This window comes from Neodiprion virginianus, chromosome 1, assembly GCF_021901495.1.
Source record: "Neodiprion virginianus isolate iyNeoVirg1 chromosome 1, iyNeoVirg1.1, whole genome shotgun sequence".
NCBI lineage: Eukaryota > Metazoa > Arthropoda > Insecta > Hymenoptera > Diprionidae > Neodiprion > Neodiprion virginianus.
Genome location: NC_060877.1, coordinates 29,412,468 through 29,427,827, shown reverse-complemented (window position 1 = coordinate 29,427,827; position 15,360 = coordinate 29,412,468). Strand labels below are relative to the sequence as shown.

Genomic DNA, 15,360 nt, shown 5'->3' with positions numbered 1-15,360 from the left:
TATTGTTCCAGGTTTACTTTATGGATATGGAAAGCGTACGCACAGAATTGTTCTGCTCGATGTTACAGGCTTACAATTCCATAGGACCGTTGCTTACGAAAATGGAAAGCTTAGTGCTGGGAACTAGTACTGGAATATCACCGAGCATGCAGCTTTATTATGAGCAATGCGAATACGATTTGTTTACATCTTTTATCACGTACGTAAAATGTCCATTTTATGTGTATTCCATCAGCTCTTCCTTCATGTCGTTATAGCGCGATATACCTAGCGAAGTACCCAATTATAAACTGCTTTAGATGCATCATTCGAAATCTTGAAGTTTTAAACAAAATTCTTAACGGGCAAACCGCAGTCTTTCAAGTCGACGCGGTATTGTCTACATCCGAAGTTGTTCTCCGCCCGTCTGCTGGAGAGGTTTATAACATCATATTACACGATGTAAAAGATTTGCTGGAAAGGATGAAAGCAATTCCTCGGTGGATGAGTGGCACTTGCCTCGAGTGTAAACCGTGTAAAATGATTAACTCAAACGAGTATGTAGTATTCAGTTTTTTTGAGGACATAATGTCTATTCAGGTGAGAGAAGTGTTTTATTACTTCGAGACCAAGTAGTAGAAAATTGAGACTTTCGTGTACTTATTATATCATCTGTAAATTTATCTCTAATGTCTTAGACTGCATAAACCTCGATTCAATTATCGTGCAAACATTATTTCAGATTGTTAACGACTTGATAATATCAGTTCAAGATACGGCCCACAGATTGTCCGTAGAACTTTATCGTTACGTGCAAAAGTGGAGGAAGTACGGAAATCTGTGGAGGTACGATAAAAGTCAAACCTGCGAAAAGTTTGCTGCAAAAAATCCGACATTGTTACAATACGATGAAAAATTCACGTTTTATGGTGCGATTGTCGACGAGGTGGATGTAATGACACCGTATTATGATATCAACAGTATTCGGTTAGTGCACCTTCCGAAAAAACTGTTCAACGCTTCGCAAATAGGTTAATTCATATTAGTTTTACCTGTTACAGCGTTAACATTAAGCCACTTTGCGAGGGCATTCGAGAGCATGGCAAAGAGTGGAAACAAATTTTGGGGAACCATCTGATCGCCGAGACTCAGGCCCATATGAAAGAATTTAAGGACAAAATGGCAAGTCTTCGATATGACGTTGAGCTAGTAATCAATGGATTAGAACGTTTCAAGCTAGTAATGCAAACTATTGCCGACATTAAGAAAATGTCTGTTCAAGCTGAAGTACAGTATTTGGAGTATCAGGTATGTATTCATCCGTACGGTTTTCTCTATAATACCTAGATGGCTGCAAGATTTCACGCTTATCAAAATTGGGACTTTCTTTTTTAATTAGGAAAGATTCCGAACCTTGAGGATACATCAAATAGAATTTAACGAGGAAGATGAGGAGCTATCGTACAAACTACAACAAGAATGGGAGTCCCTATACCTCGGGGCCCTGTACAGAGGAACTACATTGGAAACTACCAAGGATAGGTTCTGTGAAATGACCAAAGAAGAAATCCGTGATTTTGCTGCAGAGTTCGTCAAGTTTTCAGACGATTTTGAAACATACGGTCCCGGTAGTGTTGGCGATGACTTGGACACGGGCATGAAGAAAATGGACGTGAGAAAGCATCAACGAACTACTTACATAAGTCAAAGTATGTTAGAAACAAGTCAGTTGAAATTCATTGATTTACAATTTCACAGGAATACGGAAAACTTATCGATTTCATGGAAGCAAAGCGAGTTGATCTCGTCAACGCTGAAATCCTTTTTGACTTACCCCCAGCTGATTACTCTCGATTCCTCAAAGTAAAAAAAGATTACGAGGGAATGGAAATGATTTACAAACTGTACAAAGCTCAAAAAATTATGCGTGACGTATGGGCCAAGACTCTTTGGGTTAATTTAAATCCACATCAACTTATCGACGGCGTGGATCAGTTTATGAAAGAATTTAGGCGTATGCCACGCGCAGTCAGGATGCTAAATGTTGGTCAGGCGCTTGACAATTTAATGAAAGGGTTCAAAAATTCTGTCCCACTTTTCGTTGAGTTGAAAAATGAGGCAATGAGGGAACGCCATTGGTTGGAACTTATGGAGAAAACTGGGAAATATTTCGACATGTCTCCAGACAGGTATTTGCCATCTATTCATAAACTTTGGATTAAATTTCAATACTGCCTAATTTCCACCTGAGACCTAGTTTGTAGCTATACAAATTTTACTGCAGCAAATCAATCATGTGATCAGAAAGTACTCATCTTAGGCGATGTTTACAGGTTTACTTTGGAAAACATGTTTGCCATGGATTTGGCAAAGTATCAGGATATCGCCGAAAGAATTGTGACAAATGCTGTGAAGGAGTTGGCTATCGAAAGAGGTGTAAAGGAAATTGTGGACGTATGGCGAACGATGGAATTTAACTTAGTGCGGCACTATATAGGTAAGCAGATAAATTCAATTCCAAATCCGAGGGGTACTCATTTGTATATTTATTATTAACAAATCTTCTAATTTGCAATGGTACGACTCAGGAAACGAGGATCGCGGGTTTATTTTGGGTCCATTGGACGAGCTTACCTTAGTTTTAGAGGACAATATGATGAACTTGCAAAGCATGTCAGCGTCTCAGTTCATTGGGCCGTTTTTGGGCATGGTACAAAAATGGGAAAAATCTATGGAAACAATTTCCGAAGTTGTTGAGGCTTGGCTAGACTTACAGCGAAAGTGGTTATACCTTGAAGGGATATTTGTTGGTGGTGACATCAGATTACAGCTTCCCGAAGAGGCAAGGAAGTTCGATGACATTGACAAAGCGTTCAGGCACGCCATGATAGACACTTCGAAGAGACTCAATGTTTTAGAATGTTGCATGATTCCAGGTAAGGGAGAAAATAACGTTTTCCTCTGCGCGGTTTATGTAATACGTCATTTTTCACATGTTAGGACGTAAGGAGGAATTTGAAGCGCTAAGTTTGGGTTTGGAAAAGTGTCAAAAATCATTGACCGAATATCTAAATAGTAAACGAGCTATTTTTCCGCGATTCAATTTCATCAGCGACGATGAGCTACTTGGTATACTAGGAAATAGTGATCCTTCAGCGATTCAAGAACACGTTGGAAAAATGTTCGACAACTTGGATAAGTTCAGGCTGACTGCCAATAATCAAGACAGAGTAATTGCGAGCGCTCTGATATCGGCTGAACGTGAAATAATGGAATTTAGAACGCCCGTTGCTGCCGAGGGCAAGATTGAGGAATGGATGGTTCTTGCACTTGCGGAAATGCGCAGGTCAAATAGGTATTTGACCAAAAAAGCTATATACAATTACGGAAAGGTGAGGCTTAACGACACCTGTGCCTGTGGTATTTCTTGATCACAGCCAGCTTATTGTCTTTGATCACACGTTACAGGTCAGAAGACCGAGAACAGAATGGATGCTGGATTTTCAGGGGATGATGATCCTTGCAGCAAATCAAATATGGTGGACCGCGGAAACTGAAAATGTATTCAAAAAGATCTTGATGGGCAAGAAGCGAGCCATGAAGGAGGTGAGGGCTAGAAAACTGCGATAAAATAATTCATATTCGTCCAATACAGTTCGACGATTAACTTTGATAATGATGAGTTGCAGTATTTGCATCAACTCAATCAGCAGCTGGATGAGGTTGTAAAATTGATGGGTGGCGACACTCTGACTAATAACGACAGAAAGAAATTAGACACGGTATTAACAATCGACGTCCATATCAGAGACATCATTGACAACTTCGTCCGTGACAGTATAATGGATGCGATGGAATTCGAATGGGAAAGTCAATTGAGGTACAATTCATCTCGAGTGATAAAAAAGTTTCACTTTGCGCATAAATAATGAGAACACGTATCGTGTTTATTGTTGCCGAAAAATCGTTTCTCGTGCTTACAGGTTCTACTGGGTACACGATTTAGACAATTTATGGGTAAACCAATGTACAGGCACATTTGAATACGGCTATGAATATATGGGACTCAACGGAAGACTGGTTGTCACGCCGCTGACAGATAGAATTTATCTAACAATTACACAAGCATTATCTATGCAGCTTGGCGGAGCACCGGCAGGTTTGTGTACACGTGACTGATTTAGCAAATTAAAAAAAGCAGTTGATGATCTCATCGTATATTTTTTTATAGATTGTGTTGCTGATATAACTCACACCTGCTTTACTTTTAGGTCCCGCTGGAACGGGTAAAACAGAAACGACCAAGGATTTGGCCAAGGCTTTAGGTTTGATTTGTTTCGTAACGAATTGCGGCGAGGGAATGGATTACGTAGCCATTGGCAAGACTTTGGGTGGCCTAGCTCAGTGTGGCGCGTGGGGATGCTTCGACGAGTTTAACAGAATCGATATTTCCGTATTATCCGTCATCTCGACGCAATTGCAAACGATCCGATCAGCTTTGCAACTTAAAGTTCCTAAATTTATGGTCAGTACATTGGGCCGATTCTGAACCTGATTTATTTTACAAATATGCTGCTGGTAATCAAAGATCCCGCGAGGCTTCGTCAACTCTCATGCAGTATATGAATTTTTCTTCCTACAGTTCGAAGGACAAGATATAGTATTGGATTCAAAAGTCGGAATATTCATTACCATGAATCCTGGATACGCGGGGCGAACTGAATTGCCGGAATCCATTAAGGCTTTATTCCGTCCCGTTGTCTGCATTGTCCCGGACAACGAAATGATATGTTTGATCAAACTCTTTTCTGCTGGTTTTTTGACTGCCAAAGTTCTAGCCAAGAAAATGACAGTGTTATACACACTGGCTCGTGAACAACTGAGCAAACAGACCCATTACGATTTTGGTCTTCGGGCTTTGAAGTCTGTACTCAATATGGCTGGGCAATTGAAAAGAACTTCTGACGACCTTTCGGAGGATGTTGTATTGATGAGAGCCCTCAGGGATATGAATTTGCCGAAATTTATTTTCGACGATGTCCCACTGTTCTTAGGTTTAATTAAAGACTTGTTTCCCGGCTTGGCTTGCCCGAGGGTAGGATATCCGGATTTCAACGAGGCTGTTGAAAAGACGCTCGTTGAACATGGATACATCCTATTACCAGATCAGGTAACATGGCCCTTGGATATCGATATCTCGACTCCAATCAATTATTTTTTACAATTTGCAAGTTATCGATTCAACAAACGGAATTACAGATCGACAAAGTCGTACAAATGTACGAAGTTATGATGACCAGACACTCCACTATGATCGTTGGTCCAACTGGAGGCGGAAAAACTGTCGTAATAAAAACGTTGTGCAGAGCACAAACATACCTCGACAAACCAACAAAATTGTACATACTTAATCCAAAGGTAGTTCCAAATTTCAAACACTGCAAGTAACAGCTACCCGTCAATGGATTCGAGTCGAGATGCATATATGATCAATCATTCGCAGGCGTGTACGGTTATCGAGCTCTATGGGATCTTAGACCCTCTGACAAGAGATTGGACAGACGGTCTGCTTAGTAATATTTTTCGCGAAATTAACAAGCCATTGGATTCGGATAAAGACGAGCGGAAGTATATATTATTCGATGGAGACGTGGATGCTCTCTGGATCGAAAATATGAACTCTGTAATGGATGATAACAAAATATTGACTTTGGCGAATCAAGAGAGAATAAAATTGCAAAACCATTCTGCCTTGCTGTTTGAGGTATTGCACGATAATGGTCCATAATTTTGAAAAAGATTCGGCCGTCAATTAAATTCCAATGGCATTCACGCTACTCCCTACTTTTAAGGTGGGAGATTTGCAGTATGCGTCACCAGCTACGGTATCGAGAGCTGGAATGGTATATGTGGATCCTAAGAATTTAGGATATCAGCCGTATATGGATAAATGGATAAACTTGAGAAACCAATCCGAGCGAGAATTCTTCGCCGCCATGTGTGAAAAATATGTTCACGGGTCACTCAGGCTTATATTAGATGGAATAATCGACATGCAACAAGTTGTCCCTCTGAAGATGATCATACCTCAAACCAGGCTCAATATGGTAAGCGGCAAAAGCCTTCGTCACGGTCATTCGCGTAATTGGTTATAACGGCACAAACTTTTCGATTTTTTCTTAATTCTAATATCGTTTAGGTGACGCAATTGTGTTATATGGTGGACGGCTTGGCTCCTACTAAAGAAGAAGATGAGTTTTCTTTGAAACCACCCGTGGAATCATCAAACGCTGAAGAGGAAGAGGAACGAGCTGCTCACTTGGCACACCGAGATGAGTTATTGGAGGCAATTTACATTCAGTCATGTTACTGTTCATTTGGTGCTTCGTTAATCGCTGAAAGTAGGCTGGTTTACGATGAATACATGAAAAAAATATCAGGGATGATGCTGACCGACGACACACCCGAGAAACCGGCCACTTGCCGTAAGACTGGAACAATTTTCTTTTTGTTTCATGCAACGCCACTTGCGTTTTGGCTCACGGATTCCTTTGCACAGGGTACATACCTGCATTCTACCGTTCCCTGTTCGAATACGTACTGGACACTGAAAATCGTATTTGGAAACCGTGGAAATGGCTCGTACCTGGTTACATTCACGACAGGCAAAAGAATTTCAGTGAGATATTAGTCCCAACGATTGATACTCTGAGAACGACGTGGTTTGTTAAGTTGATGAACGGCCTGAAAAGACCCGTCGTTTTAGTCGGGGAAACTGGCACTTCGAAAACTGCTATAATACAAGAATTTTTGAGAGGATTAGACACTGATAAATTCGTAAGTTGGGTGTAATGAAATAGCCGGAAGCTTATACTTTGCTTCTTACAATCTCAGTTAGTATTTCTTTTCCACTTGTAAACTTTTCAACAGAATCAATTATTGATCAACTTTTCATCGCGAACTACTTCAATGGACGTACAAAGAATCATAGAATCCGCTGTGGAAAAGCGCACTAAAGACGTATATGGGCCTCCACCGGGAAAAAAATTAATCGTCTTTATCGATGATATGAACATGCCTTTAGTCGATACGTACGGGACTCAGCAGCCTATTGCTCTTCTCAAGCTCTTGTTCGAAAGAGGTGGACTTTACGATCGTGGAAAAGATCTCAATTGGAAGGTTCTCAGAGATATATGTATGTATACGTGTGTGGCAATCATTACATTTACGCTTAATGTTCGTCAACTTCACCAATGCAATTTCTAGGCTACTTAGCCGCCATGGGAAAAGCGGGTGGCGGTCGAAACGAAGTTGATCCGAGATTCATCTCGATGTTTTCGGTTTACAACGTAACGTTCCCATCCGATGCGACTCTGACTCATATTTATTCGAGCATCTTGAACGGACACTTGGAAATATTCCCCGAGGAAGTCAAAGCAACAGGAAACACGTTAATCGATATTACATTGAATCTCTACCGGGTAACATGAGCCACAAATTAATCATCTCTCGTACCGCGTCCACTGACTGACCAGAATGATGCTAATTTTCAGATGGTCATCATAGAATTACCACCGACACCATCGAAATTTCACTACATCTTCAACCTACGTGACTTATCTAGAATTGTTTCTGGGTTGTTATTGACTCATCCAACGCTGTACACCTCTGCGACGCATTTCGTTAGAGTTTGGAGAAACGAATTCTACAGGGTTATTTGCGATCGATTGATCAATGCGGCGGTAAGACTACCTCAATATTTGGATTCCATGGGTAACCAATATTCGAAAAAGTGATGACGTTTGTTTGTCTATTCATAAGGATCAAGAGTTGATGCGTGATCATATTGAATCAGAAATTAGGGCGAGGTTCGAAGAAGCACCGGACGTGATTGACTACGCTTTACGAGATCCACTTTTATTCGGCGATTATAGAAATGCCTGCAACGAAGACGAGCCCAGACACTACGAAGATTTACTCGATTACGAAGCGATATACAGTCTTTTCATGGAGGTAGTATTTAATTATTAGATCATTACGGGAGCTCCAACATCGAACTGGGTCATAAAAACAAACTCTGTATTGTGTTGCTTTATAGATACTGGAAGATTACAATTCGCAAAAAATGCCGATTCGCATGGTTCTGTTTAATGATGCCCTAGAGCACCTAACTCGAGTGCATCGAGCCTTGCGGATGCATCGAGGTCACGTTTTAGTAATCGGAATTGGCGGAAGTGGAAAGCAAAGTATAATTCGGCTGGCGTCGTTCGCTGCTGGTTGTGAAATATTCGAAATCACGTTAAACCGTGGATATAACGAGACAAGTTTTCGAGAGGACATGAAGAGGATGTACAACATAGCAGGAGTTGAAAATAAAAAAGTGGTGTTTTTGTTCACTGCCCAACACGTGGCAGATGAGAGCTTTTTAGAACTGGTGAATAACATTTTAATGACAGGAGTTGTCCCTGCTCTGTTCACTGACGAGGAAAAAGATGCTATCGTCAACACCTGTAGGAATGTAGCCAACGAAGCTGGATACAGTATAACCAGGTGAATCCAGTCGAATCCCTCAACTACGACCCCGACGACAACATTTAATGATAACTACGATACTTTCATTCCGACAGGGAATCCGTGTGGTCATATTTTATTTCCACGAGCATAGCGAATTTGCGGTTGGCCTTGTCGATGAGTCCAGCTGGGGATGTTCTTCGTGGACGCTGCAGGAGTTATCCTGGACTCGTCAACAGCACAACCATAGATTGGCTGTTTCCTTGGCCCGAACAGGCCTTGTATGCCGTGGCCAATGTGGTTCTCAGAGACGTGAGTCATAACGGACTCGCTTGTGATGCGGAAGTATTGAAAGTTAATTATTTTTTTAGAATCCAAAAATTCCCGAAACCTACAGAGACTTGATCGTGCAACATGTCGTACACGTTCACATGTCAATTGGACAATATACGGCCGAATTTCTGACCAAACTGAGAAGAAGGAATTACGTTACGCCAAAACATTACCTCGACTTTATCAATACGTACTTGAATTTGTTGGGTGAAAAGAAGGAGTACATTATGGGTCAATGCAACCGTTTATCTGGAGGTAAGATTTGAGTAATCTCAAGAGAGTCTGTTAACGTTGAAGTCTGAGCGTTTATTAGTACGTAGTCATTAATTATTTACAGGACTGACTAAGATCGCCGAAGCTTCTGAAACGTTGGTGTCTTTGAACGCAATTCTTGCTGTGCAACGTGTAAAAGTTGCGGAGCAAACGAGAAATTGTGAGCAACTATTGTCGTCGATTGGTGAAAGTACCGATATAGCGATGGTAAAGAAGAGTTTAGGGATAGAAAAGCGAGCAGAAATCGAGGAGCAGAATAAACTTATTGCCAAGGAAACTGCGGAGGCAAAAGAAGTTTTAAGCGAGGCTCAGCCAGTTTTGGAGGCTGCAAGATTAGCGCTAGCGGATTTAGATAAATCAGATATCACTGAAATCAGGTGAGTGGGTTTCAAGCTCTTCACCTGTATTTACATATTGTTGAATTAATCGATCAGAATCAATTTCCTTTGACCAGATCATTCGCAACGCCTCCAGAACCCGTGCAAGTCGTTTGTGAAGCCGTTGCAATAATTAGAGGAGTTAAGGAGATTTCGTGGAAAGGTGCTAAAGGAATGATGAGCGATCCCAGTTTCTTGCGAATTCTTCAGGAAATGAATTGTGACTTGATTACCGCGAAGCAGCAGCAGCTGGTCAAGCAACACCTTAAGAAGTCGAATAAAATGGAGCAGATGAAAACCATCAGCAAAGCTGGTTACGGTCTGTACAAATTTGTCATCGCTGTGTTGGACTATTGTGCCATATTCAAAGAGGTTCGTATACCCCGAATTCAAGCGACGACTGTCATGAATCTGATCGAAAACTATAATTGTAAAATATTTTTAAAAAATTACAGGTAAAGCCTAAGATCGACAAAGTCCAGATGTTGGAAGCGGAAGCGGAAAAGGCGCGAAAAGCCTTAGAAAAAGAGGAGAAGGAATTGAAGCGAATAGAAAAGCAATTGGAAGAATTAAATGCAAAGTACGATGTTGCAATGGTGGAAAGACAAAGGCTCCAAGAAGAAACGGATATCCTCCAGAGACGGCTGCTTGCGGCTGACAAATTAATTAGTGGATTGTCTTCTGAAAATGTCAGGTGGCAAAGAGACCTGGAAAATTTACGCGACGAGTTAGAAAAAATTATTGGCAACTGTCTTCTCTCAGCCAGTTTCCTCTCGTACAGTGGGCCATTCTCTTTCGAGTTCAGAATGCAGATGGTATACAAGGATTGGCAGGGCAGTATCTTAGAAAAAGATATACCCTTAACGCAACCGTACAAAATAGACTCACAACTGAGCAACGACGTCGAGATCAGTAGGTACGTTACTATTCCTTAGAAGGCAAATTGAAAGGGAATTTATGTTTGGGAGAATTATCTTGTAATAAAGATACGTTGTGCAATGATCAATTGGGTACTTCAGTTGGAATTCGCAAGGACTTCCTCCAGATGAACTGTCCGTTCAGAATGGCATACTCACAACGCGGGCATCCAGATTCCCGCTTTGCATAGATCCCCAACAGCAAGCGCTAAACTGGGTAAAAAAGAAGGAGGGGAAGAACAATTTGAAAATAGTTACGTTCAACGATGCAGACTTCATCAAGCAAGTTGAAATGGCCATCATGTACGGATTTCCAATTTTGTTCCAAGACGTAGACTACATAGATCCGGTCCTCGACAACGTGCTAATGAAGAATATAAGAAGTAATATTTGTTGAATCGTGATCTGCAGAAACCCATTTATACATCCACCGTACAACAATTGATTTTTCTTCCAGATGTACAAGGGCGAACCTTCATCGAACTCGGAGACAAGGAAGTAGACTATGATCCCAGGTTTAGACTGTATTTAACAACGAAAATTCCTAACCCGATGTTAAATCCAGCTATCTATGCGAAAGCTATGGTCATCAACTACATGGTGACTTTATCGGTGAGTGCAGATACAAGCAGTAAACTTGAAAGAGATTATAGAGAACTTTTGTAAATTGTCGTCATTTTAAACAGGGTCTGGAAGATCAGCTGCTTTCCGTGGTCGTAAGGACCGAGCGCCCCGACATCGAGGAACAACGAGAAACGCTTATTGCAGAAACCAGTGAGAATAAAAATCTCCTGCAGCAATTAGAAGACAGTTTGTTGCGGGAAATTGCTACCAACCAGGGTAACATGCTGGACAATATGGACCTCGTCCAGACATTAGAGAACACAAAATCCAGCGCTGGCGAAGTGATGGCGAAGTTACTTTTGGCGGAGTTGACGACTGTCGATATCAACAAACTGCGGGAAGGATATCGTCCAGTTGCTAAAAGAGGCGCAATTCTATTCTTCGTCCTTGCAGATATGGCGGCTGTTAATTCCATGTATCAATATTCGCTGATCAGTTACTTAGAAGTGTTCATACATTCGTTGAAGAAAGCTATTCCTGATCCTACGCTCGCCAAACGGCTGAAAAATATCATCATTATGCTAACAAAAAATGTTTACGAATATGGATGCGTGGGAATATTTGAAAAGCACAAATTGTTGTACTCTTTTCAAATCACCACGCGTATACAGCAAAGCATCGACAAGATCAGTCAAACGGAACTTGATTTCTTCATCAAGGGTAACGTGGCCTTGGAAAAGTCTCCCGTACCAAATCCGGCCAAGTGGTTACCAGCCTCCGGTTGGGAGGATGTTCTCAAGCTCGCAGCTGATTTTCCCGAAGTGTTTGGAGACGCACCAAAACAAATTACGACTAGAACCAGCGAATGGAAGCAGGTAATTAACGTCCATGGAGGAATGCAACGATCGAGACCCAATACGAATCATCCATCGGTACTTTCATTCTCATTCTTCGGTCCACAGTGGTATGATTCGGATAACCCGGAATCTATGGAATTTCCATGTGGATATTCGTCGACCTTGAGACCATTTGAAAAGCTTATGTTCATTCGCTGCTTCCGCATAGATCGGGTTTTTCGCGCTGTTATCAATTACATCAGCGAAATTATGGGCGAGGAGTATATAACACCACCGAATGTCAGTTTTGATCGAATATTTGAGCAAAGCACAGCCACCATGCCCGTTGTGTTTATCCTAAGCCCTGGATCCGATCCTACCTCGGAGTTAATGAAACTGGCCGAAAAGTATGGCTGTGGTGGTGGCAAATTTAGGTACTTATCGCTTGGACAAGGACAGGAAAAGGTTTGTTTAACTTTGATAATTAAATATTACATTACTTCTGGCTACTAAGGCATGAATGATTAAATTCGAAATTTAACCGTGAGGCAATTAGGAATGATACGAGCTCAGTGACGCTTCTTTTCAGAGTGCAGTGGAGTTTTTGCAAACTGCTGTGGCGAGAGGACAGTGGTTAATGCTACAGAACTGCCACTTACTTCTTAGCTTTATGAGGGATTTGGAAAAACACTTAGAAAATATCCGTAAGCCGCATCCAGACTTTCGACTTTGGCTTACCACAGATCCAACACCGGGTTTCCCGATTGGAATTTTACAACAGTCACTCAAAGGTAAGCAATTATGTATAGTTACAGGATTTTTCTTTGCGAAACTGGTAAGCATTCGTCAGCCGAAATTGTAACTTTCCGTTTGGTGAATGTATAATTCTGTATAATTTCGGAGCATCTAGCAAGCTTAAGAGGTCATTCAACGTTTCAGTTGTTACCGAACCGCCCAATGGCTTGAAGCTGAACCTACGGAATACATATTTGAAAATGCATCATCACGCCCTGGATGTGTGTGGCCATCATATCTACAAAGACCTGATTTACGTACTAGCGTTCTTTCATGCTGTAGTTCAGGTGGATTGAATACTTTTACCAGTAGCCGATTGTTCAAGAAATGCTACTTTGACTCTAGGATTGATATAGCAAACCGAAAGGGTATATAATTTGGGTATATTAATTATTAGTTTATTTTCCAGGAAAGACGAAAATATGACAAAATAGGCTGGAACATAAATTACGATTTCAACGAGTCGGATTTCAACGTGTGCACAATCATACTGGATACTTATTTGAGCAAAGTATTAAGTAAGAAGGAGAGCAGAATACCGTGGAACAGTTTGAAGTATTTAATTGGCGAGGTTTGTATTTAATGAATATAACAGAGCGTTGATTGACATTGTAATTTCGCATGCTTCAACTTATGAACTAACTTTACAATCACGATTAGGTGATGTACGGAGGCAGAGTAATCGATCATTACGATCGGCGGGTCGTGAAGATTTACATGGACGAATACTTCGGTGACTTCTTATTCGACACATTTCAACCGTTTCACTTTTACCATGATAGCGAAGTTGATTACGTGATACCCTCCAAAGGCGACAAGGATCATTACTTGGAATTTATCGAAGAATTACCGTTGGTCAATTCACCGGAAGTGTTTGGGTTACATCCAAATGCTGAAATCGGATATTTCACGCAAGCTACCAGAGATATGTGGAGAAATTTAATCGAATTGCAGCCGCAAACAGGTAATTAGACCCAAAAGCTGTTATTTTTTAATATCGTTGTGAGTTTATGGGAGAGAATAAGTTTTATCTAAAAAATAAGATCACGGGATACGAGTTTTAATGCGATTTTCAATCCTATTCTGCGATCGACTTACAGCCTGCTTGGTAAAAACGTGTAAGTCTGTTAAGTACATTCGCATGACATTTTTTTAGCAATTTATCAAAGCTTACATTTTGTTCTGCACAATATTTTAAATTTTTGGATCATTCACAGCTGAAAGTAGTACTGGCATCAGTAGGGACGATTTCATCGATAATGTGGCTAAGGATATTCTCGTAAAAATGCCGCCAGAGTATGATATGATAAAAGTGAAACGAAACTTCGGTTTGGCCATAACTCCGACTGCAATAGTACTATTCCAGGAACTTGAAAGATTCAATAAGTTGATAAGAATGATGACAACAACGCTGACTCAGCTCAGAAAGGTGATTTTAACGTCGCTTTTCAGACATGCATGTAAACCCAAAGCGCAATACTTCCCAAACTACTCTTAAATCTCGTTTTCAGGCTATTGCCGGTGAAATCGGTATGGATGCAGTACTGGACAGTGTTTCCATTGCACTTTTCAATGGGTTACTACCAGTAGAATGGACGAGGCTAGCGCCAGCGACAAATAAAAATTTAGCTGGATGGATGGATCATTTCGAAAAGAGAATGTCGCAGTACAGTACATGGGTAAGATGTGTGCTTGTTTGAAATTCATCCTTGCCTTGCAGTCGTGTTTAGATTTTCAATTAAGTCCAACCATTCCTTGGACTCAAAGCTACACTGATCTGACTTTACCACATCTTTGTTCAGGCTGGCTGCAACGAACCAGTTGTTATCTGGCTGGCAGGTTTGCACATCCCCGAAACATACCTGGCAGCTTTAGTGCAAATGGCATGTCGGAAAAACGCTTGGCCATTAGATCGGTCTTTAACTTATACAGCAGTTTCAAACTTTCGAGATGCTGCTGAAGTGGAGGAGAGACCAGATCAGGTAAGATCATTCATTAAGCGTACTAATTGGATTATTCCCAATCTTCATCGCTAACGACTTATCTTCAGGGTTGCTATGTGCAAGGGTTGTATCTAGAAGGTGCGTGCTGGGACTCAGAAGGGCATTGCTTAAAACGTTCACATCCAAAAGTACTAATCGAAGAACTGCCAGTGCTCACTGTGATACCAATAGAGGCCCATCGATTGAAATTACAGGTAAATTCCTCTAAATATGTGTAATTGAGTAACAACTATGCGTTTTTGAGCATGTGGGCAAAGTGAGAACACATTATTCATACGCATTTGAACAAAAAAATGAGAAATCAAATCATCATTTAATATTTGTTTCACTTAGAACACGTTGAAAACGCCAGTATACACGACGTCGAACAGACGCAATGCTATGGGTGTTGGTTTGGTCTTTGAAGCAGACCTGGCAACTACAGAGCATATTTCACATTGGGTACTGCAGGGTGTATGTCTACTGCTGAACTCAGATTGACAATCTCGTGATTAATTAAGTTTTCTTTAGAGGAATTCGTCTGTACATATGCAAATATTAAATCTCAGAGACGGAGAGAATTTATTTTTACCTAAATGCATGTGGGAAATGTATCGCACGAATCTTTTACATGTAAGTATCCGTTCCACTTAAGCCGCAAGAAGAAATGCCGCACATACTTGCTTAGAATCAGTAAGTCATAATATTCTTTATACAGTTTTCGAATCTGTGTTATTAACTGAGCACAAAGTTTTATGCTTTTTTCGTTTTCAAGTACTGCAAACTAATCAAC

General features: G+C 40.9%; 2 protein-coding genes across 2 annotated transcripts; both read left to right on the top strand.

Annotated features, from left to right (window-relative positions):
* The first annotated feature begins 522 nt into the window (after window positions 1–522).
* Window positions 523–14,472, top strand: LOC124297374 (dynein axonemal heavy chain 10). Its single transcript, XM_046748341.1, has 39 exons — window positions 523–579; window positions 722–966; window positions 1,041–1,287; window positions 1,379–1,651; window positions 1,738–2,168; window positions 2,313–2,476; window positions 2,568–2,915; window positions 2,980–3,376; window positions 3,462–3,585; window positions 3,669–3,859; window positions 3,963–4,138; window positions 4,251–4,504; window positions 4,622–5,149; window positions 5,239–5,397; window positions 5,483–5,743; window positions 5,832–6,086; window positions 6,179–6,464; window positions 6,539–6,816; window positions 6,910–7,174; window positions 7,246–7,460; window positions 7,533–7,721; window positions 7,801–7,992; window positions 8,078–8,529; window positions 8,607–8,802; window positions 8,862–9,078; window positions 9,161–9,473; window positions 9,551–9,845; window positions 9,929–10,389; window positions 10,493–10,773; window positions 10,848–11,002; window positions 11,077–11,829; window positions 11,917–12,255; window positions 12,380–12,581; window positions 12,730–12,872; window positions 12,995–13,156; window positions 13,246–13,549; window positions 13,803–14,014; window positions 14,097–14,264; window positions 14,353–14,472. Exons 1-39 carry the CDS (start codon window positions 568–570, stop codon window positions 14,359–14,361), a joined length of 10,152 nt encoding a protein of 3,383 aa, XP_046604297.1. The 5' UTR covers window positions 523–567; the 3' UTR covers window positions 14,362–14,472.
* Window positions 14,281–15,357, top strand: LOC124297421 (dynein axonemal heavy chain 10-like). Its single transcript, XM_046748432.1, has 3 exons — window positions 14,281–14,567; window positions 14,636–14,782; window positions 14,922–15,357. Exons 1-3 carry the CDS (start codon window positions 14,466–14,468, stop codon window positions 15,066–15,068), a joined length of 396 nt encoding a protein of 131 aa, XP_046604388.1. The 5' UTR covers window positions 14,281–14,465; the 3' UTR covers window positions 15,069–15,357.
* The last annotated feature ends 3 nt before the right edge of the window (window positions 15,358–15,360 follow it).